At 40.4% G+C, this 23,600-nt stretch overlaps 1 protein-coding gene across 8 annotated transcripts in view; it reads right to left on the bottom strand.

Annotated features, from left to right (window-relative positions):
- Nucleotides 1-23,600, bottom strand: part of AASDHPPT (aminoadipate-semialdehyde dehydrogenase-phosphopantetheinyl transferase) — a 62,117-nt gene that overhangs the window by 25,465 nt on the left and 13,052 nt on the right. For 5 of the 8 annotated variants that reach the window (XR_005599364.1, XM_039541491.1, XM_039541503.1 and 2 more), the window contains exons 3-4: nt 3,841-3,962; nt 3,083-3,244 (exon numbers count right to left, since the gene is read on the bottom strand). Coding sequence is in view for 7 of the 8 variants with exons in the window: in XM_039541491.1 (XP_039397425.1) it covers nt 3,083-3,244; nt 3,841-3,962 (284 nt within the window). In the remaining variant the exon portion in view is untranslated. Of the gene's footprint in view, nt 1-156; nt 1,413-3,082; nt 3,245-3,840; nt 3,963-23,600 lie in introns of those variants that run through there. The other 3 variants (XM_039541500.1, XM_039541526.1, XM_039541518.1) reach the window with 2 other exon arrangements.

Genomic DNA, 23,600 nt, shown 5'->3' with positions numbered 1-23,600 from the left:
TTTATGATAGGTATTACCAAAGAGCACACACAATTTAAATAAAATGAAAAAAAAAACAAAAACAAGCTCTCTTCTTTCTTTTTGATAAATTATACCTGATATAAAAATGGACTAAATAAAGAACACCCACACCATGAGAATAACCAGACTAGAACAAGCTTTGCTTTCCCAGATATCTCCTATAAGAGAAAATAAACTAAGCTGTAATTTCCCTAACAAATATCTTTTCATTTGACAGAGGATGTTGATTCAGTTTAACAATACAACAGAAGCCACAAAGTAAGAAATCACACCAATATGCCATCTGCCAGGTGACTTTTACTTGAATGATTTGAACACCACACTAGATTTCTCTCAAGTCCATACAACAGGCTATCAGTTAAAAGGTTATTTTGAGAGTTTGTATCGAGGACAACAAATAATTAGTAAATTCTACCATAGCCAAAAGAAAAAGTGAGACCTAGCCCTCTATCTATAAAGAAATGGGGCACAAAATGAAAGAAAGAAAGGAGCTGAGGAGAGAATGGGACAGGCTGGCAAAAACAAGATGTCATTTAGAAAATATGAAAAATGCAAGAGGGAAGAAAAAACAACGGAAAAGCAGTGCTTAATTTTAGGCTGGAGATTGGTAGCTGAAACTAACTATTCCTTCAATCTAATTTTAATTAATGCTGATAGTTAACTGGATTAATGGGACTGAAAAGACTAAAAGAAATTGAAAAATAAATTCTCTCTCCCCCTCCTCCCCCCACCTATTTGAAAGGGTATACTGTTGGGGGTGAATTAAGGGAAAAGGAAAGATCCCCAGACAGACACAACCTACTGGCAATAGTTACAAAATGACAGTCATATTGTGGTACAATAATGAAAAGCAAATTACTGCAGAACACTAGTTACATATTGTTAGATCTACCATGGAAGTAATTATATTACAAAATTGGTCACAATCTTTTCTAAGATTTTTCCTTTTTATATAAAGCTCAGATTACTATGAATCCCTGACCTAATGACCCTCTGGAAACCAGGACACACTATACAGTAGGTACAGATTGGCAAAAGGAGAGTTTTTAAAAAGTGCAAGCCTAAATGTCATTAAAAATGCACAAAAACAGTTGTCTGCATGTCAGGAACACAAAGAGGCCAGCTGGCACCCCACAAGGCTTAAAATTATACTGGTAGATTCATTCTTGTTATATATAATTAATTTTAAAACAGATGTATATCAGAAGTTGTCTGTTTAAAACAAACTCCACCCGCACACGTGATTTACAAAGCTGCAGGTAATGTCTTCAAAATGGAAACAGTTCAGGTGTTATAAGAAGTGAGATATGAATTCCTGGTCTCCTCCTCAGCATAGGGAGTTTTTCACAAGGCTAACAGGGTATTTGATGAAGAAGTCTGTCTCTCTTACTCTAGGAGAGAGAGGGGAGTGGATCACCAAAAATATTTGTTGTTTCTTTTTCTCTCTGTATCTATTCATTTTTCCTCAAACCACCATGAAAAATTCTATTAGTGCTCAAAGTTTATATTCTAATGTTTTGATCTTTATGTTTTCAATCAGGTTTAAAACTCCAGTTCAAACTGAACTCTAACACAACCACAATGTACAGTCTGAGATTGTTTACAACTATTGTGACAAATTGAGTCTATATCTGTACAACTTAAGAATTCTGATTTGATATTGTGAAGTTGTATTATGAAAAATTTACTGTGTCATGAGTGCCTACATACATGTGGGTCCAGCACGGCTGACAAGTCCTGTAATGTGTATGAACCAGATACTACAGAAGGAGCTTGGGATTTAGGGTATATCTGCCCTGCACAGGACTATTCTTTAATCTCACTCCCACTACTCCTGCTATTATGGCAACAGGTCCTGCAGAACCCCAGTCCCACTACAGGGCTCTACACTAGTCCTGCACAGGGCTCTAGCTGGGAATATGCCTCCAATCCTGGGTAGACAGACTTGCACTAGCTCTGCTCTAGCTAGTGGGCTAGAGATATCAGTGTGGACATAGCAGCATGGGTGATGACTCAGGCTAGGACACCCGAGCTCAGACCCAGAGGGTCAGGTGGGCTTGGACTTAGGCAGCTAGCCCGAGCTGCTGCCCTTGTTACAATATCCACATTGCTATTTTTAGCATACTAACTCAGAGCTAATGTGAGGCTATCTGCCTGTTTTGGGATGCATGACTCAGCTGCAGTGCAGCCATAATGCAAGTGACCCTGTTCAGGTGAAAACATCTGGGACAGTAGATGTGCTGCATCCTTAGAAAAATCAGTTTAGTGGATTCCTTTGAAAGGAGAGCAGAAGACAGGAGCAGTGGAAACTTACGAGGAGTAGAACAAAGGAGGCCAGGTGACCAGAAAGGGTTTCAGATAAAGAAATGTACAGGAACAGGAGTCAGAAAGAAGGGTGGGGAAGGAAAAAGCAAGGTCACTGAAGCTGGGAATGGACTTCATGAAGGAGAGGGACCAGCTAGCACACAGCTTGCATGAGCCGACGACACCCAGCCTGCCTGCCTTCCTAAACCCAGATGTTGCCCAAGGACTGACAAAGGAAGGGTGAGATAGAAAGTGAGGGATATTGCTATTTCAGGTGTTTATTATTTTGTATGATATGTACTCACATGTGCTCTAAGCATAAAAGAGCATAAAGGTGTTAAACTCTGAACAAAGTATGTCTCTGTACATTAACTGTTTCACAACCATTGCATTCCCTAGACAGAGTTAAATTGCGAACCAGAAGTGTCACACCTTTGGGGTGGAAATCTGGGAGAGGGGTATCTTTAAGTAACTGGGGTAGTTTGGAGTAAGTGCTCGTCCTGAAGCCTGGGATAGGTGGGCTGAGGAGCCCCATTTCCAAGAAGCGGTAGTAGACAGTCAGAGCCAAGAAAATATGCCAGAGGCCAAGGAAGGAATCAGTGCTGCAGTCTGCTGAGGTTCTGGGAGCATGAAACCACCACAGGGATCCAGAGCAGCAGAGGCTTGGATTTCTCTAAGCAGTTATAATGGGTATAGGGAGCCTGCTCACTAGGATGTGATAGAATTATATTACAGAAATTGTTGGTAGATTTCTTACCTCAAAAGTCCACCCTTCTTCCTTGTCTCCATCCAACAACATTTTTGTCTCCTTGTAAACCTTCCCTACTTCCAGCTGCAATGGGGAGACATTAAATTCAATCCTTTGCAGGTTAAAGCCTATTCCAATCCCAATGGCCTTTATAAAGCTTTCCTTTAGTGCCTAAAATACAGAATGACATACGTTTAATCCACATTTGTTGCTTTTAATGGCTAAAATTGTTACCTACAACACAACAATTACATGTAGCATATTACTCAATCTAGACTGAAAGGTCATCTGTGAGCAGAAACTGTGGGTCAAATAAATTCTATTCTTAGACAAGTAAGTCTGAGATTACTTCAGATTTACGTTGGTATAATTACTAAGCACAGAATCCATCCACAGGCAGTTTACTCATCTGTAGGAACAGTACAAATCCATGGTGCTGTAATGCATATATAAATACAAAAATGACCTACAATTCTGAAATTATCAAGGGCTAGATTGTGTCCTCTGCTGGATGAACCAGGAACCTCTCCACTGTACTTTCATGTATGCATAAGGCCATCCACAGTTCTTCCTAAGAATTCCAGCTGCAGTACAGACCATCTTGCACACCTACAGATATCCTGAGGCACCAAGGATGTAATCTAATGATAACTGTATCTGTGTGAGCAGCTAATGAAGTTTTACATCATGACATTATGTACTGCTTTGATAAAGTGTGTTATCTGAGAAATTATACTTTGTGTTTTTAAAAAAGAAAAATATATTACCCAGTGCCTATAAAACATATCTAGCTGAATCCATTCATTATTCATGGACTTGATTACGCTCCACTCTGCCTCTGTAAACTGTCGTTTCATAATGCGAAAGAAATCCGGAATTGAACCACTACCTGTAAAATCAGAAATATTTACAATAAATATTTTAATACAAAAAATAGTTATAAGCAAATGAATTACCTTATATTATCCAAGAAATAACTCACAGTACAACATATTATTCATTAGGAAAAAATATTTCTTAACTAAGCTGCTTTGAAAATCTCAATACTAAACAAGACTGCAAATGCAGCTGTAGTCAATACAAAGAAATGTAAATATAGCCAACATATTAAAAGTGTACAGATGTTGATCAAAGCCTACCATGACAAATTATACATTTTAAGGAAAGTAAAAGAGCAAAAAAAGTCTTCACTCAGCTAAAGTTCTAATTTTAAAAGATGTACATTTCAGGAATAAAGCCATAAAAAAAAAATCCCACAGCTTCAGTACAGTCTAAAGTGACAGCATCTAATCATTTTGTTGAGCCTGTCATTAGTCACCTGTGAAAATAGTCAGCACAGGCACTCAGCTATCTATATTTGATTGCTTAATGTAATATTAATAAATCAATATGCTATATAGTATTTTCTCTATCTACCTATCACTGTACTAAAATGAGATTGTCTGAATCACCTGAAGTGCAGGGATGCTGTATAGTAGCTGAGCAGCAACTATACACTTATTTTTCAGATGTGCGTTCACCTGCACTCAGCATATGATCTGCATTATCATTGTATGGTATAGCTCAGTAATCATACAATATGCAAATACTGTACTCTGGCTGAGACCCATTATTCCAAATTCTCGTTAAATCTAAACATTTAAATGGAATGAGAAGGGACAGTGAAAGAGGACTATGAGGGAAAGTGGTGGTGGGGGGGAGTAAGTCTTGCTTAAAGGGCAACAAACGTGTGTTGGCGTGGTGGGATTCAGAAGTTGGTATCACCATGTATGTCTCCGAATGAGCAGAATGATTTATAGTAGCCAGAGAACAGTGAGCACGTTCAGGTATAACAGCAACTTGAAGGAGCTCTCTGCTAACCTGATATCAATTTTAACTTAGGCCTTCTGCATCAGAGTTTAATAAGTCCAGGATACAGTTATGTGAGCATAAACAAGAAGCCTCCTCAAGTTAACATTTAAATAGTCAAGCATGAAGGTGAAAAAGTATTTTACATGCATTTAAAATGATAAAAGTCTTCATTTAAAAATCAGTGCACCTGTGGATTTCAACAGCAGTTCTCCAGTGTCTGAAACACTTTCCTCTACACTCCAGTCTCAATTTTACTTTGCAGTAAGATGTTGCAGAATGTGCAGTTATATTTAGGGCCCTACCAAATTCATGGTCCATTCTGGTCAATTTCACAGTCATAGGATTTTAAAAATTGTGAATTTCATGATTTCAGATATTGTAAATCTTAAATTTTAATGGTGTTGTAATTGTAGGGGTCCTGATCCAAAAAGGAGCTGGAGGGGGCGGGGGGTCGTGTCAGAAGGTTATTGTAGAGGGTGGTTGCAGCCTTCAGAGCTGGGCTCTTGGTCAGCAGCTGCCATTCTCTGGCTGTCCAGCTCTGAAGGCAGCAGCGCAGAATCGGGGGGGGGGGGGAATGTATGGTATTGACACCCTTACTTCTGTGGTACCACTGGTGAGGTGCTGCCTTCAGAGCTGGGCACCCAGCCAACAGCTGCCACTGTCCAGCTGCCCAGCTCTAAAGGCAACACAGAAGTAAGGGTGACAATACTTGATTCCCCCTAAACCTTGCGACCCTCCTGTAACTCTTTTGGCTCAAGACCCCCCCGTTTTAGAAATGCTGGTCTCCCCATGAAATCTGTATAGTATAGGGTAAAAGCACACAAAAGATCAGATTTCACGGTGGGGAGACGGGGGACCAGATTTCACTGTCTGTAATGTGTTTTTCATTGTCGTGAATTTGGTAGGGCCCTAGTTATACTGGTTAACAGCACTTCAATGATATGTTGTAAGCAATGGACATCACAGCATGGTTAGCTACGCAGCCATGACAGGGATAATTAATCCACATAACGAAGCAATCTGCCCATTAGGTCTTAGAGATGAGTAAATGGACATGACAGAATGCAATCTATTTACTTTAGCAGGGATAATCCAAATCTAGATACCTTCAATATGTAGAATTTTCTGTATTTTGACATGTTGTTGTATATTTTTAAATACACATTTTTATTTTAGCCTCATTTCTAGGGTTTTCTTTTGCCACTAATAAATACTAGTGCATTGTCATAATGTCTTCACTAATTTGTATTCAATTAATATGGCTAAAGTATACCTCACACTAAAACACACATTTAGGTTTTCTAACCTGTTATTTTGCTTTCCATTTTAGCAAGAACTAAATTATTAGTTGCAAAATTTCTTTCATGGGAGTGATATTTTGGATGGGAGGTGATAATGGCAGCCCTAACCAGGTTCAAAAATAGATTATAGCTAAGCAGAAGTGTTCTCTGACAGCTAACTAGATAGAAGTTGCAATAACCAACTGATGGAAAGATCCGGAACAACCCAAGGAGGCCAGAAGTCCTGCTCTTACTGTGGGGGGCGAAGTGCTGTTAAAACTGGCGGCATGCCATACTAACAGAAAAATTAATATGCTGGTGAAAAGCCTCGTCAGGCAAAGGATCCAACTAGATCAGGTAATGTATTCTCAATTAAAACAAAAACACACACACACACACAACAACAATAATAATAATAATATGGACTACCTCTTAAGGGAAAGACTGTCTTATGGACAGTTGCCCTGGGTTTGAGGTGTGTATACCCCAGAATGTGATCAAGCTAGTTGCAACCATATTGTGTGCGTTGGGCCGCTCTGAAGTAATGAAACAGAACACCATGTACTTAAGGGTTAATTTGGAGACAGGCTTTTAGAAGCAAGGTCAAAACTAGCTACAGTTTCTGCTAATCAGAACAGGAGGAGGGGACAAACAAGTAAACAAGTGAGACTAAAAACCTTGGTGGTTGGAAAACTTTGAGTCTAGACGTCTCTGATATTAAGTTTATGGAAAGTTAGAAAAGTGATGATATAGTAGGGATCATTATGACCTGTGTGTTTTATAGAAGATTAGCTAATAGATTGTCCTTGGGAGCAGTTCTCTGAAGTCATCTTGAGATGTTTTTCCTGACACCTCTTCTCCCCGGTGGGTGAGCAACTGGCCACTGCAAACCTGCTGTTAATTACTCAATACCGTTCCAGATGTTAGGTGAATATTTGGGATGCTCTAAACCTATTGCTTATGCTTGTGTGTGCTTAAATCTAAAAAACTGCAGTGTTAGTTAGAGCATGCTTACTTGCATGAATCTTATCAGACTGAATTGCTGTGTTCCTGTTGATTTATTCCTTACATCACCTGGAGTGAAATAGTTAAGTTGCCCCTGTTGGGAGTTCTGAAAACCTCAGGTAAGGGAAAGACTGTCCTATGGATCACCTTTCCCAACCTCACACCTCCCCTTATCTCTTTCATGATCATGAAACTACAGTAATACCTGCTCCAGAGACTCCACAGTTTAAGAACTGTGAAGGACTGGGCTGCAGTCTCCCCCTGCAGCCCAGAAATTGCAGGGCTGGAAATCCAGCCCTATAGAGTTCATGAAATTGCTGGAGTTGCAGTCTCCTACTACCTCACAATCCTATTACTCAGAACATTACCCCTCAGCCCTTAGAGCTTCTTCCTCTCATTCACCACCTCCATCAGTCCAGAGCCACCACACCCATGCAGTTTTCAGGTTGTTGCCTGCCATTCCCTCTCCCATCCCCACAGTCTCTTCCCCATCCAGACCACATGCACTCTCTGCCCCTCAGATTCCCTACTTCTCTTTGGTCCTAGTTTCCTTCATCTACCTCAGTTTCACTCCCTGACATGCTCCCTGGGCCTCTCATTCTCAACAATCCTTTCCTTTCCAATGCAAAATCCTGTCACTCTCCTCTGCAAGCCCCAGATACCGCTTTCTTCCTCCTCTGATGCCTCCCCATCTTCATTTCCCTCTCTGCCTTGTCCTGAGTCAACTCTCACTCCTAACACAAGCCGGTGGTGGCCTCTCCCAAGTCCTGCTCCTGCTACACTATCTAGGGCCAGGCTCTTTCATTCTCTCAATCACCATCACTCTGTTCCATGTCCCAATCAGTTTCTCCACACTTTCCTGTGGGACTGGGCCAGAGGATGAGAGAGTGCAGATGTTTCCCATTTAATGAAAAAATACACTTCCCGTCCTTAACATTACTTTGAGCACAAAAACACAACCATAATTTATGGAAACTTAATTTCCAAAGCAAAAACACTGTTAAATTTAAATCTAAGGCCGTCAAATTATTTCAAATTTACAAAAACACCTGTGAAACAAAGTTATAATTACCAACCTGAATATGCAGACATTTGGAAAGCTGTCAATTAATATTTTAATTTGTAAACACACAATTAGAAAGAGAACCTTAACTTTGCCTGTCTAAACGTTAACATTATGTCAGTGTTGGCAACTCAAGAACAGTTTTGTAAGTGAGGGGATTATGGCCAGAGTTGGAGTTAGTCTCAGTTAGATGCAAGAAGCTTCAGCTCTTCCTTGGGGGAGGGCAGGGAAGGGTCAGGAGGGCATCCCTCGCCAACTAGCTGCCCGCCCCTCTTCCCTGTCTCCTGAGATAGAGAAGCTGATCAGGCTGGGTTGCTGCAGGCAGAGCTCTCTCCCTCACCTACCTGCCACCTTTCTGACAGGAGGGGAGAGAGGAGCACAAAGAAGCCAGCAGCTCAGTAAAAAGCGACAAAAGAGTCCTATGGCACCTTATAGACTAACAGACGTTTTGGAGCATGAGCTTTCATGGGTGACTACCCACTTTGCCAGACGCATGTAGTGAGTATTTCCAGAGGAAGGTATAAATATGCAGGAAAGACTCAGTCTAGAGCTAACGAAGTTAGTTCAATCAGGGAGGATGAGGCCCTCTTCTAGCAGTTGAGGTGTGAAGGGAGGAGAAACTGCTTTTGTAGTTGGCTAGCCATTCACAACAACTATAAAAGATACACAGGCAGCTCAGTGTGGCTCTTCTTACTCTTCCCCTTCTGTGAGCAACATCACAGCTCCTCTGCTCCACCTCCACCCCAGCCTGGGAAGGGGTAGAGGGAAGTGAAGAACCCCTGGAGAAGCCCCTCCCAGCCTAGACAGGTGAGAAGGGAGATCCTGCTGCAGATAAAGAATTCTCTCTCCTGCAACCGAATTTTCAGAAATGTTATTACTTATAGCAAACCAGAAACTGCACATCTGCATAGTGCATTTCAAGCAGGTTTTATAGCTGCATATTATTTCTTACTTAGCAATAGAAGAACAGATTCCTACAGGACTTACTTCTAAATAAGTATGATCAGCACAGAGGCCCTTTATTTGGTTAAACTTGCATTACTACACAAGCAGTGTTTATACCCTAGTCTATACTTGATAAAGCTAGAAAAGTTCCGCCAGAAGCTCCGTCAGAAGCTCCATCTGCGTCACATACATGTAACGTATACACAGATGACCATACAGCAGCTCTGCAGATTTGTCCTAGGGAAGTGTTGCTCCTTTCAATCCAGGAGGTGGAGCTGGTTCTCACAAGAAGTGTAATGATCATCTGAGCACAAGGCTGACCCCATATGACTCACAGATACACAATCCTGACTGCTTGGAAACATTTTCATGAGCTATGTCAAAATAAATTTAACTCCTACACTTGAAAAATTTGAGTTCTGTTCACACAGAATTTCATGGTACTTTAGACATACTCAGCATTGTTGGAGAAAGACATACATGATGAAGAAAGGGCAATTCTTGTTTTGATTAAAATAGTAGGGAGCTTGTGAGCAAAGAATAGTATAGTACTTAGGGTACCTTGTTATAAAAGGAAAATATAAATAAAGCAAGGCAAAAACATGTTTTTAAGCATGTACTACATCTCAGATACTTGAGAAGTTACTAGACAAAGTGCCTTAAAAGTAAAAATCCTAAGAGGACCTTCTTTCGCAAATGGAGGATTACAGGCTCAGATGAAGAATTACAAAGAGCCATACAAAATTCAGCCTCTACTGGGGACCATTTAATTAACAGGTAGTTTATTTTTAACTAAATGTAGCCTTATGTTGCCATGTTTTGGTTTTGGCAAAGCTTTGCTATGTTCTGGTTTTACGAGGCCCCAAACATCTTTCCTCTTGACATTCCAGTGTAAGAGGTCTTCGATTTGCCAAGATTTGAGGGTTTGAAACTCAGTTTGTGCATATGCAATACATCTTCTCTTTTTATATTAAAAAAAATTTTCTTCTTTGTAAATGAAATTTGGCAGCGTTATGTGTATGTATGCATATGGCATTTTTGTACATAATAAAATATTGTAAAGATAGTAATGAATCCAGACTAAAAAGAGAGGAATTCTCAAGGCAAAACCTACTATCTATGCAATGGAATCCCAGGACAATAAGAGACTGCTATTTAACTTAAGAGTCATAGAATATCAGAGTTGGAAGGGACCTCAGGAGGTCATCTAGTCCAACCCTCTGATCAAAGCAGGACCTAATCCCCAACTAAATCATCCCAGCCAGGGCTTTGTCAAGACTGACCTTAAAAACCTCTAAGGAAGGAGATTCCACCACCTCCCTAGGTAATTCATTCCAGTGCTTCACCACCCTCCTAGTGAAAAAGTTTTTCCTAATGTCCAACCTAAACCTCCCCCACTGCAACTTGAGACCATTACTCCTTGTTCTGTCATCTGCTACCACTGAGAACAGTCTAGATCCATCCTCTTTGGAACCCCCTTTCAGGTAGTTGAAAGCAGCTATCAAATCCTCCCTCATTCTGCTCTTTTGCAGACTAAACAATCCCAGTTCCCTCAGCCTTCCTCATAAATCATGTGCTCCAGCCCCCTAATCATTTGTTGCCCTCCGCTGGACTCTCTCCAATTTTTCCACATCCTTCTTGTAGTGTGGGGCCCAAAACTGGACATGGTACTCCAGATGAGGCCTCACCAATGCCGAATAGAGTGGAATGATCATGTCCCTCGATCTGCTGACAATGCTCCTACTTATACAGCCCAAAATGGCATTAGCCTTCTTGGCAACAAGGGCACACTGTTGACTCATATCCAGCTTCTCATCCACTGTAACCCCTGCGTCCTTTTCTGCAGAACTGCTGCCTAGCCACTCAGTCCCTAGTCTGTAGCAGTGCACGGGATTCTTCCTTCCTAAGTGCAGGACTCTGCACTTGTTGAACCTCATCAGATTTCTTTTGGCCCAATCCTCTAATTTGTCTAGGTCCCTCTGTATCCTATCTCTACTCTCCAGCGTATCTACCACTCCTCCCAGTTTAGTGTCATCTGCAAATTTGATGAGAGTGCGATCCACACCATTGTCCAGATCATTAATATAGATATTGAACAAAACCAGCCCCAGAACCGACCCTTGGGGCACTCCGCTTGATACTGGTTGCCAACTAGACATGGAACCATTGATCACTACCTGTTGAGCCCAACGATCTAGCCACCATTCTGTCCACCTTATAGTCCATCCAGCCCATACTTCTTTAATTTGCTGACAAGAATACTGTGGGTGACCGTATCAAAGGCTTTGCTAAAGTCAAGGAATAACACGTCCACTACTTTCCCCTTTAGAATCAATTATTTTATTTATACAGCAAAAATTCAGTAGAAACACACTGGAGAATTTTTTTTATGATTCTTGAAGAATTAGGCTGGCAAAGTGATGCTAAAGTTCTGGATCATCAAGGCTGCAATAGTACTCCTGCTGCTTACTTAACTAAAAAGGATTCTCATAGATTTAAAGTGATAGTAAGAAACGGAATGTCAAACATCCATGGGGAATTCTCAGTCCATTCCAAAGCACTACCATATACGGCATGGTTTAAAGGATTAGTTGTGTGCATGTATATGTTAGGTATATTGCTTTTTGTGGGCCTGATTCTGCAATGCTTACTCAAGGTGAGTAGCTACTACAGAATATATTATCCAGGGCCCATTTCTGCAAGACATACTCACACAAGTAGTCTCAGCTGCAGCAACTGGGAGTACTCTACAGGAGTTTCAGTTTGGGATGCTTTCTCGGGGTTCAGGAATGATTAAACAGCACTGAAGTTGTCAGGCTGAGATACAAGCTGAGGGTGTTAGTGATGCCTTCAATTAGAAAAACATAATTGCATCTCTAATGGTCACTAACCCTTCTGGACAGATACTCACGTATTTGTAGTTGCTCATGAATCATAGGATCAGAAATTAGAGACAGAAAAGACCTTTATGGTCATCTTGTCTATCACAGGGACAAAACAGTTTTCTTTCCTACAATATATAATATTTATTTCAGAGATTTTTTTTTTGGCAAATAATACAATTAGAGCTAAATTGACAAGCATCCGGAAGCTGCACAATATTTATCTGATTGGTCAGGCATTTAATGAGCTTATGGGATCAACACTACAGCAGGATATAGATTTAATTTTTGTAATTTTAGTCACAGGCAAGGAAGGTAAGGCATGTTTTTCTATGAGACTTGAAAAATGACAGTCTGAAGGGAAACAGGAAGTTTGCTCCAGAGGGCAAGAGACGAAAAGGAGAAGGTTCTTACCAATTGTATCCAGACTGTGTGAATAGATAAGAGAAAAGTCCAGTACAGCTGGGCAGAAGCAGTGGAAAAGACTGCATAGTAAGAGGTTTGACAGACTGACAATATCTGTAGTGCTCTGAACAAACCTCATAGAATTAAGATAAGCTTTACTGAGTTAAGTGAATTAGGGGTTACTACCTTTGGAGTACAATCATTTAAAATGCAACTGTGCAAGTGTTGTTGCACTGTATGTTTCTTCTGTAGTAGGGAAGGGGATCCTAATTAACTTCTTCTGTTAACAGCCTTTCAAGTCACTCCCCAGGGAGAAATGAATATTCTAGTTCAAACTGAATTATCCAAAAAACAAAAGACAAAGAAAATACTTTTGGATGAAAGTCCAGAGTTTAGCCTGACAGAACTCCTGGTCCACCGAATGCCCCAGTCCTTAAGGGCAGACTTGGCCTAGTGAGGCCTCATAACAGTTTGTGCTTGTTTTGAGCTCAAGCTCTGATGGAACTTGGAACTACAAAGAAACCCCTAAGGTGGTGTGATGCCTGGTAAGCTTATTAGCACGTGTAGCATTCTTTTATTATTTTTAATATGTTTTCTGTAATGCTTTTAACTAAGAATAAAGTAGGCTTGCATGGGAAGTGCTGCATGGTATCTTATATCTGCAACAATCATTCTGCTGCTTACCAGTCTCTGAAGAGAAAACAACCAAGGCTGTTTAGGCAGACTCTCTTTGCTGGGAAATACACAGTGAAGGCAGGGAACAGTTCAGCCAGGAGATACCTCTGTCAGAAAAGAGAGAGATGTGTGGCTCCCCTCAAGAGAGGCAACCACTGGGGGCAGAGCCGTCCGGTCCATAGGACGGACCACAGCAACCAGCCCGGGACCCGCACTTTGGAGGCCCCACGCTTCAGGGGAATGCAGGGGGCAGGGCAGCCCAGGGGAACAGTGGGGGGTCTGGCACCAGCAGCGGGGGTCAGGCCCGCACTCACCGGCCTGGGCGTTTATTTCTTTTTCTTGTCTGCAGCCCCCCAGGCTTGGGCTCAGTCTCTGCGGCAGCAGCAGCAAGCAACCTAGGCCCAGCCTGCTCCAACAGCTCCTGGCGTCGCCTGCCGCTACAGGGTCCTAGTGCCTCACAACCACTAGTGCCAGGGCAGGCTGACCCAGGCTGACACTAACCCTGCCATTCCACCTTGGATGGACCCTTCCCTTTCCAGCAGGATCCTCCACCAGCACAGGGGGGGGGCCTTGCCCCTAGCACAGGTGAGTGCTAGCCAGTAGTCTCCATCGCCCATTGCCCACCACTGGTTTCCCCGCAGTGCCCCACACCTCCCCCTTCCACTGCCCTTTCTCCCCTCTCCCAGCACTGGGTGGGGTCTTCCAATGCCAGGTCCAGGCCAAGGCCAGCCCTTATCATCCCCCTGCCTCAGGGTCCTCCTTGCCTTTCAGCTCTCCAGCCTTAGGGTCCCCTTCCCTGCAGTACCAGGACCTGTGCTCTCTCCACCACCCACCAGGACTGGGGTCCTCCATCCATCTGCTTTTCCGCCTCCCCCCACCATCATGGCCCCCAGAGAAAACAGATCTTAGAGCCCCTCCTCCATGCTGTAGAGGGTCCTGGGGTACCCCAGCACCAGGGCACACATAGAACCACCCAGTTCCCGAGACATGGACTCTTAGTGTTGTGAATGTGTAATTACATTTTTTTTTAAAAATCGACTGAGGGTAGCGAAACCATATGCATCTGGAAAGTGAATTTGCTGCAAGGAAGTCCACAAAGGTGGATTTCAGAATGAAAGTGGTGCGACACTGATCGTGATTGGTGAGGTTTTTTATAAATTATTCTCTCTTTGGTCTGATTTAGCTAAATGTTAAAGTTCACTTGTCATCCAAAATATAAATCTTTGTCAGGTGCCTGGATTTTGTATTTAAAGGAAAGACAGGTTTAAGTGATTTTCTTTTTTGGTTAGTGCAGCTTCAGACTTTATACAGAAATACCACTTTTTCAACTAAGGATATGGATAATTTTATTCTCTCAGAACCACTAAAATTAAGCGATTTACCCAATCTCACACAAGAAATCTGTAGGAGAGCTAGTAATTTAACTCAGAACTACAGAACCATGCTTGCTATCCTTGTTTACCATTCAGAAACCATAAGCATAATAACCCTGTTGTATGTATAGGAATGCAGAACTGAAAATTAAACTGTTTACATGAAACATAAAATTAGAAGAAATATATGCAAGCAAAATAAAGGGAAAGAGTTAAAGGAGAGTGTTAAAATTTTATAAGGAAAAATAAACTTAAAAATAATCTAAGCCCAAATGCAAATAAGATATTTCTCAAAAAGTATGAAAGGCAAAATGGCTACGCAGAACCAACGAGGCCACTAAAGAATGTGAGTTGCTGACAGAGAAGGATATTAGTGGGAGTCTGAAAGAATTCTTTGTTTTGGTATTCACAGAAGCTGAAGTTTTATCCTTGAGACTGATATATTTTCATGGAGGATAAGGTTTGAAGTGAAATGTTAAAACTGAAATAAATAGAAAAGCTGACAGCAAACCAGACTCTGAAGAGTTGTATCACAGAATTCTCCAGGCGATAGCGAAGTGAACAAGATGACTTTTGACAGATTTTTATGGTAGTTGGCTAAAGAAAATGGAAGAACAGTATTAGATCACTAGACGATCACTAACATAGTTCTATTTTAAGATAGGATTAAATAAGAATCTTGTAACTAAAGTCCTTAATTTCAGATACTGCAGAGATTTGGAAACTTTCACAGCAAACAGAGTTATGGATCTATTAACTATGGACTATAATTTAGGGCATGGCTACACTTGCAGATATGGAGCGCTGGGAGATAAACCAGCCTTCAGAGACCACAGCAGGGAAAACACTGCAGAGTGTTTACGCTCTCAGCTGGAAGTGCACTGGCATGGCCACATAAGCAGCTCTTGCAATGCCACAAAGAGCAGTGCATTGTAGTAGCTAGCCCAGCATTCAAGTGGCTGCAACATGCTTTTCAAATGCAGGGGGTGGGGTGTAGTGTGAAAGGGAATGTGTTGTGTGTATGTGGAGGAGAGAGAGTGGGTTTTGGGGAGGCTGAGAGTGTGTCAGCATGCTGTCTTCTAAATTCAGACCCCACTCCCCCCATCTCTCTCTCACACACTCACAGCAAGCAACATTCCACACTAATGGCTTGCTTTGTCCCAGAGCAGATAAGAATGCCCGGTGTCAGAAACGGAGCTTTGAAAGGGGATATCAACATTCCTACAGCTGATTCCAAAACAATGACAAGAGTGGCCACTTGATTTAAGGGGATTATGGGATGTTTCCGGAGGCCGATCAAAGCGCAGTAATGCAACACCTCGTTCACACTGACGCTGGGGTGTTTCACCAAGGTGCAACAAGCGTTATGCTTCTCATGGAGGTGGATTACCAGGAGCACTCCAGCTGCAGAGTCCAGGCGCTCTAAGTGCCTTGCCAGTGTGGACGGGTCGGGAGTTAGAGCACATTAAAGCAGCCCCAGGCATCCTAACTTGCAAGTATAGCCATGCCCTAAGTCAGCAGAGATTCATGAAGAAAAACTGCTTAATCAAATTTCTTTCCCTGATGCCATTACGAGTTTTACATTCTCTCTTTCCATTCATTGTTTCACATGTTTCTTGGAAAAGACTGAAAGTTAAAGGTCTTCCCAACTCACTTTAACTTTTACCATCCAGAAAATATTACTCCTGTCTTTCTAACAGATCAAAGACATCAGGGCTCTATTTTGTTATTTGCCGAGAATGTGAACTGTTCTTAAAGAGGTTTATTATTTAGCTTCTTGTGCAAACCCAGTAGGTGAAGCTCACATATTACTTTATGGTGTTCCCAGAAGAAATGGTGTAAATCTTTAAACTTTCTTTAAAAGAAAATAACAGAACTTTTCTTTAATCTACATTTTAGGCCTGCTTCTCATCCCACAGTAACAGAACTGTAAATCATTTGTAGTCAATGGAGGTCCCCGACATAAAACTGGAATAACTGAGATGAGAATTCCTTATAGTGTATAACATATCACTTGCCTAGTAATGTTAAGGTTCATCAGATCCGTAAGAGGTAACCTGCAAAGAATTTTCTTTAATTAACCTGTGCCCTTTTTTTGGCATCTGTAATTTTTTTTTATCCTAAGGGTTTGCTTGTTTTTTACATTACAAATTCAGGTCCTGGCTATTCTAAAGTCTGGAAAAAATAGTGAAAACAACAGCATTACAAGAGAGGCAAGAGTGAAAGTTAAGGAACATAAGGGGAGGAGAGAGGGATTTTATTTCATCAGACATTTTAAACTTTTTTGTTTAAATCTGTTTGTGTTAACATCTCTAACTTCAATGACAGATTAACTTTTTGTTAATCATTGAAAAAGATCGGGCACCCTAAAATATGCTTTGGAGAAAATCTAAAGTTCCTGCAATACAGCCAGGAAAAAGTGATCTACCAGATATGTCTAAGTTTTAAAAAATAAGCAGAGAAGAGAACCCCCTTCTCCACTTCATCCCAAACTTTCAGTCTCTCTTTAAAGATCATAATGTTAAAAATACAAGCCTAATATTATTTTCTTTACTAATCATCCATAAGGTAATATTTTCTGCTACTTTAGAGTCATCAATCCAGATTGAAGGAAAATGTACAGTGGTATCGCCATTGCATTAAACAAACTACCTGGGACTTAGGACAATGATAATACATCTGAGGGTCTATATAATGCACGGTTTTAACAACTTCAGAGATAACATGGTTCAAACCCTACCTGTCCCTATTTAATCTTTTAGGTATGTCAATAGTCTTCAATCAAATGATGACAGAAAGATATTGCTATATATCTGACCATTCAAAACTGGACAAAAATGAAATTATTTCCCACCGTCCACTTCGCAGCTAATCAGTTACTTAAATTGTAGTTGCAGATTCAGACTAATGAACCAAAGGTTAAAAGATCTGTATCTCATTATCAGCTTTCTCAACCATCCAGTACCTGAAAAGAAACATCTTAAGAGTATTCCTTGGCAGAATACAGCTTGTATAGTCTTTGCTCAGACTTCTTGGAAATTATCAGTTAAGACTGAGAAAGTTGGTAACAAAGAGTCAGTTATATTTAGGCCAGAAGAGTGGATTTTTCTAGCAGGTAATGAAAGAAATGTTAATTTCATCTGATAATTATGTAATGAGGAAATAAAGTGTCCCTGCCTGAATCACTGAGGTTTTGTAAAATTCAAGCTTCCTAAAAGCATATTGAAAACCAAGAACATACATTAGATTTTTGAGAAGGCTATTTTCCCATAGTGAGACTTTCCTTTCACTGGGAAGTTAATTAATAACATTTCCCTCGAATAAGGAAATCTTATACCATGCAAGGAGAAAACGATGAGAAAATTCTGTATGCTATTTTTCTTTCTTTCCAGAAACATTCACACACCAAATGACCACTCTTCTTAGAGCTACGGTGCCTGTAATGTTAAACTGGATTAATGTCACAATGGAAAGAAAAAATACAGTTAACTATTCTGGACTAGGACAGAATTTACTAACACTAGTCAAAATATGATCAATTGGGATATTATTTTGCCCTAGTAATTCTCATGATCCAGATGACACATTAACCTAATTTAAATCATTTTGTTGACCCATATTCGTTCTATATTATTCTTATGGAAAAGACCTATGGTCTGTTGTTAGCGATGGCCCTGAATTAATAATCCTAAACACAGATGAATAATTATTGCAATATCAGACAAACTGTTAAACTTTCATGAGCCAGCATTAGCAAAGTAGTCAATCTATGTTCATTAAGTAAGCCTTTCGTACAGCCTTCATTAAATGTGAAGGGCCATAGAATCATAGTGAACTAAACAGTCCCACCCCTGAAATTATACTGGCATAGTGACAAGTTTGACACATATTGCCCCTCCTAACACTGAAGAGGATATAAGCAATTAACCCCAACACAATGTCATGTCTCTGTCACCATCCAATTATTAAACATGGTTTATGTGCTTCAGCAGGAGTACACTTTATGTGTAATTAATTCTTGGCATGTAAACTTTCAAAAATGCCAGATGCTCTGAAATTTTGGTAGTAGTCTGGTTTACTAGTTCCTGCCATGCTAAACATCTGTTTGGAACATATACTTGCTGGTGGGCAGCTCAACAATTAAGGAGTTTGTTGGCATGATCAAACCCAGTGTGATTTTCTCCCCTTTTCCAAAAAGTATTTAAACAAGTCTTTATTTTCTTAAGCAGTTCATGAAGCCACCATGCTTTTTCTTTTGTTTGTGCTTACAGTGGGTAACTAAAAGGAAAAGCAAATGATCAATAAGAGAATGAGATTTGGTAACTTGTCCATATCATTGGTAAAAAGCACAACTCTTCCGTAACCTTCTTCCAAGTGCTTGCAAGGCCAAGCCTAGTAGAGCTTGATATGTATGGGGTATTTCAGAAGAAATGTAACATAATGAAGAAATGTTGCATTGTGAACATTGTTGCACACTGAGAGCATGATCTGAAGTTTGGAGATGCAGCTAGAAACTATGGTTGAGTTTTGAAGGCAATCTGAGTGGATGATGGAGGGAAGGAGAGAGGATGCTGAAAGGAAACCTGAAGATTTGTGGATGCATGCTGGATTAGAAAACTCTGAGGGTAGAAGGCTGGATGAAGAAAGTGGTATGTAACTATGAGAACAAGGCAGAGTTAAAAAGACTGGCTCACAAAGGAGAAATTGAGTTGAGGAACAGTTGATGAGTTGGAAAATTAAGGGTAGAGGCAGTCAGTAACAGAAGATGGGAGAGCAAGAAGGAAGAGAAATGTAGCTAGTCCTACAAAAAGGGGAGGAGGCGACAATGGAGATAGCCAGAATTCGGAGCCCAAGGAGGATAGAGGATGACTTGCAGAAGTTTGTAAGTGAGAACAGAAGACAAGTGGACTTGCAGCCAGAGAGAAAAGAAGAGGGAAGGCCACAGAATTGCATCAACACCAGGAAGAGACAGGTCTATGTGATCAGGGACTCCCTACTAAGAAGAACAGATAGGACTGTCACCAGAACTGATCCAGAGAACAGAAGACTGAGGTGTCTGATGGGAGCTAAGATACAGGATGTGGATCTGAGGCTAACGAGGATACTAATGGGAGTGGGAGAGAATCTACTCACTGTTCTTCAGGTTAGAACAAATGATACTTCTAGAGTTTCACTCAGACGATTCAAGGAAGACTATGCCAGGCTGTGGAAGGTGTTTAAAGAAATGGAAGCTCAGGTGATCTTAAGGTGATTCTACCTGTCCCTAGAGGAGGAGAATGAAGGTGAAACAAAAATAAGATGATCAATAGATGACTCAGACAATGGTGCTATAAGGAGAGCTTAGGGATGTTTAACCACTGGGAGGCATGCACAGAGGACTGTTCTCAGAGGATGGATTCCACCTGGATAGGGATGGAAAGAGACTTCTGGGATAGAGGTTGGCACAAGTGATTAAAAGAGCTTTAAACCAGGAATTCAGGGGAAATGGTTGGGAGATGCTCATGTAATCTCCACACCTGATTCTAATATTGAGCAGGAGGAAAATCAAGTAAAAAAAGACAGCAATGGAGAAAGGAATAACTAAAGATAAGATACTGCCAATACAACTGACAGTAATAGTCATGTAGGCCAGTGGTTCAATCTTTCCAAACTACTATACCCTTTTCAGAGTCTGATTTGTCTCGCATACTCCAAGTTCCACTTCGTTTAAAAGCTACTTGCTTACAAAATCAGACATAAAAATACAAAAAAAAGTGTCACAGCACTCCATTACTGAACAATTGCTTACTTTCTCATTTTTACAATATAATTATAAGAACATAACATAAGAATGGGTTAGAACTAGAGTAAGTGGTACATTCTCTCTAGCTTGAAGTCCTTAAATCATGATTTGAGGTCTCTAGTAACTCAGCCAGAGGCTATTACAGGAGTGGGCAAGAGAGGGCAAGGTTCTGTGGCCTGCGACGTGCAGTAGGTCATACTAGATGATCAAAATCATCCCTTCTGGCCTTAAAGTCTATGAATAAATTAGCATCTTCTACAGCATGATTAGAGCAATCATCTTATATTTATCAAGACTGCAAGAGCTCTGATTGTTGTTCAACACTTGTAGTAAATATAATGGTGTTCAGATGATTTTATTTAAAGGAGCAAACATGGTGGTAGTTGCAGGGGGTGACTGCAGATGTCAGAAGTGTCATACATGCTCAGAACTCCTTGCTGGATGACTGGTTTTTGGAAGCATTACATACCTTAGATGAGCAAGACTTTCCCTTTGTCTGTCTCTCTTTTTGTGTGTGGTGGGGGATTAGATACTAGGACAGAGGCATCCATCACTTATGACCAGATATTGATGAAGAACTGTAGTCTTACACTACAGTATTTCTGCCAAGTTACCAGGTTCTCTCAAACATTTTATTCGTTTGATGAAATTCTGTACTACTAAGTCCTGCTACACATGCAAAAACCCTGAAAGATGAAACCACTTTTGTAAATTACCATCCAGAAATAAAAACCTTAATAAAAACCTCTGGCTTTTAATTCTATCTACTATACTCACAAGAGAGATGTGTTAACAGTTATCAGAACCATTACCATCCAACACCAAGATACTCCTATGAGATAAAGATCTACCAAACTCATTCCTGTCCAAATCTGGCTACAGCGATTCATGCTTCTGTAACACTATTTGACTACCGCAGATATTTTAAGAATGAAGTTCCATAGCATGAGAAAGCTCAAGGTGGTTCAGAACACATCGGCTTGCCTGCTCAGCAACACATCATGTCAATTAGTCACTTGTTCTCCATTGTACAGAGCCCAAGTAAAAGGTTCCTGTCCTGATTTTCTAAGCCCAGCATGGGACAAGTCCTAATTACTCGAGAGAGAGAGACTGACTAGGACCATGGTCTTCCACTGCAGCTATGTTTGACTGCAACAATGAAACTGTTCCGGGGGGCCTCGCGACTGCAGGAGTAGGAATTTTCATAGGAGCCTGTCCAAGAATATGTAACTCACTGCCAGATGAAAAAAATAATGAACACTTTTCCCCATTCATTTAGAGCTAAATGCAAAACTCACCTTTTCTCCAAGGTTTTACACAATAATGCCCCCACTTTCATGCCTATGCAAACAAACAAACAAACCAAATCCACCAAATCCCAAACAAAACCCAATCTTACTCCAGGCTAACAGGAAAGAAAATTATTATTGTCATTTTATTTGTGGAAAGCACTTCAACAGCACAGGGGCAGAACCTACATAGACACACTACATGTTCAGGGACCACACCAATGGCACAGAAGGAAAAATTCTGAACTCAGTGGTAGAATGCTGTTTTTAAACACTATCTCCAGATGGCTTCCTCACTAAACCAGTCTTACTGAAAAAACCTTGAACATATAGCAACAAATGAAACTACTACAAAACATGCAGCATCAGTTACAATTCTCCATTTGCACTTCACGATTAGATATTCTAATTGTATGACTACAAGATATATCTACAGTATACACTGCAATGACAGATCACAAAACAGACGGTCATGTCCAATACACTATGATCATATAAGCAATAAAAGTGCACATTAATATTATGCAAGTATCAAAAGGTTATCTCATCCTAAGCATTTCTGAAAAAACTACCATAACAGCAGCAACAAGTCACTCTTCTAAGGAAAGCTTTTACCATCTTGCCTTGTTGAAAATCAAAGTTTCCCCTAGGATGAAGTATGTCAGGGGAATCCAGTTTGAAGCTCAATCTTTTCAGTTTCTGAGCAGGGACCTTTAAGATATGGTTCTGCCACTTCACAAGTCAGCCTGCAAAGCAGCAGTTGTCTCTAAAATACTGGGTCCTAACTTTGAAATTGATAAATCAGAGCTCTAAACTGTATTATCTTGACAGATCACTTCCAAAGGAAGCTTTTAACAATGCAGGATTCCTTCACTATTTCCAAACTTCTTGCAACAAATAAGTTTGTAAAGCTGAAGCCAGTATTCCTAGTGGAAATTGATAGTATTGTTAAAAAACTGCACTTTGTAGCATATGTGAGTTAATCTGGGGTTCTGCTGTTTCATCTTTTTGATCAGGCTGACTTCACTAAATAGACAAGTAGAGTTTTAAGCCAACAGTTTACCAAAAATTAAATTCTTTATTTGATAATTTGTTAGCTTTCTGTAAGAAAAAAAAAGAGCCAATTCTCTCTAGCTTTGCTTTTACTTTGGTAATCTGAACACTTAATACTGAACAGGAGTACTTGTGGCACCTTAGAGACTAACAAATTTATTTAAGCATAAGCTTTCGTGGGCTACAGCCCACTTCATCGGATGCATAGAGGAACATATAGTGAGGAGATTGTATGTGTGTGTATATATGAGAACATGAAAAGGTGGGAGCCTTTTTCATGTTCTCTGTATGTATATATTACACACACACACACACACACACACACACACACACACACACACCCCATCTCCTTACTATTTGTTCCAGTCTATGCATCCAATGAAGTGGGCTGTAGCTCACGAAAGCTTATGCTCAAATAAATGTTAGTCTCTAAGGTGCCACAAGTACTCCTGTTCTTTTTGCGGATACAGACTAACACGGCTGCTACTCTGAAACTTAGAACTGAATTACTGAAAAGACAAGTTAGAGGCAACAAATCATCACTATAAAGTCAATGTGCAGAAGAAAAACCTCACTAACAATCTAGACAAGTATCCCTGTAGTCTCTCTTCTTTTTACTCAATGCCTTCTCCATCAGCTCCTCTCCTACTTTGTTTAATACTATTTCACTCCTCATCTTCAACATTTCCTTTCTCCAAATATTCATTTCAACCCTCCTAACTATTCCACAATTATTCCACTATTGCTGCAATTACATTCCCATAAGCCAATTTCAATCTCTTAAATGACGTTACCTCCCTCTAAAAATTTCTTCATGACTATTAAAAAGTCACAGCATGGACTGCCTCTAAAGGGAAAGACAAAAGATAACCAAATTTTATTTTCTTTTTTTTCCATTTCATGGTATAGAAGAATATTTTGCTT

The sequence above is a fragment of the Mauremys reevesii genome, linkage group 1 (assembly GCF_016161935.1).
Source record: "Mauremys reevesii isolate NIE-2019 linkage group 1, ASM1616193v1, whole genome shotgun sequence".
Classification (NCBI taxonomy): Eukaryota; Metazoa; Chordata; order Testudines; family Geoemydidae; genus Mauremys; species Mauremys reevesii.
Note: the sequence above shows the minus strand (reverse complement) of the source record. Positions and strands in the feature narration are given on the sequence as shown.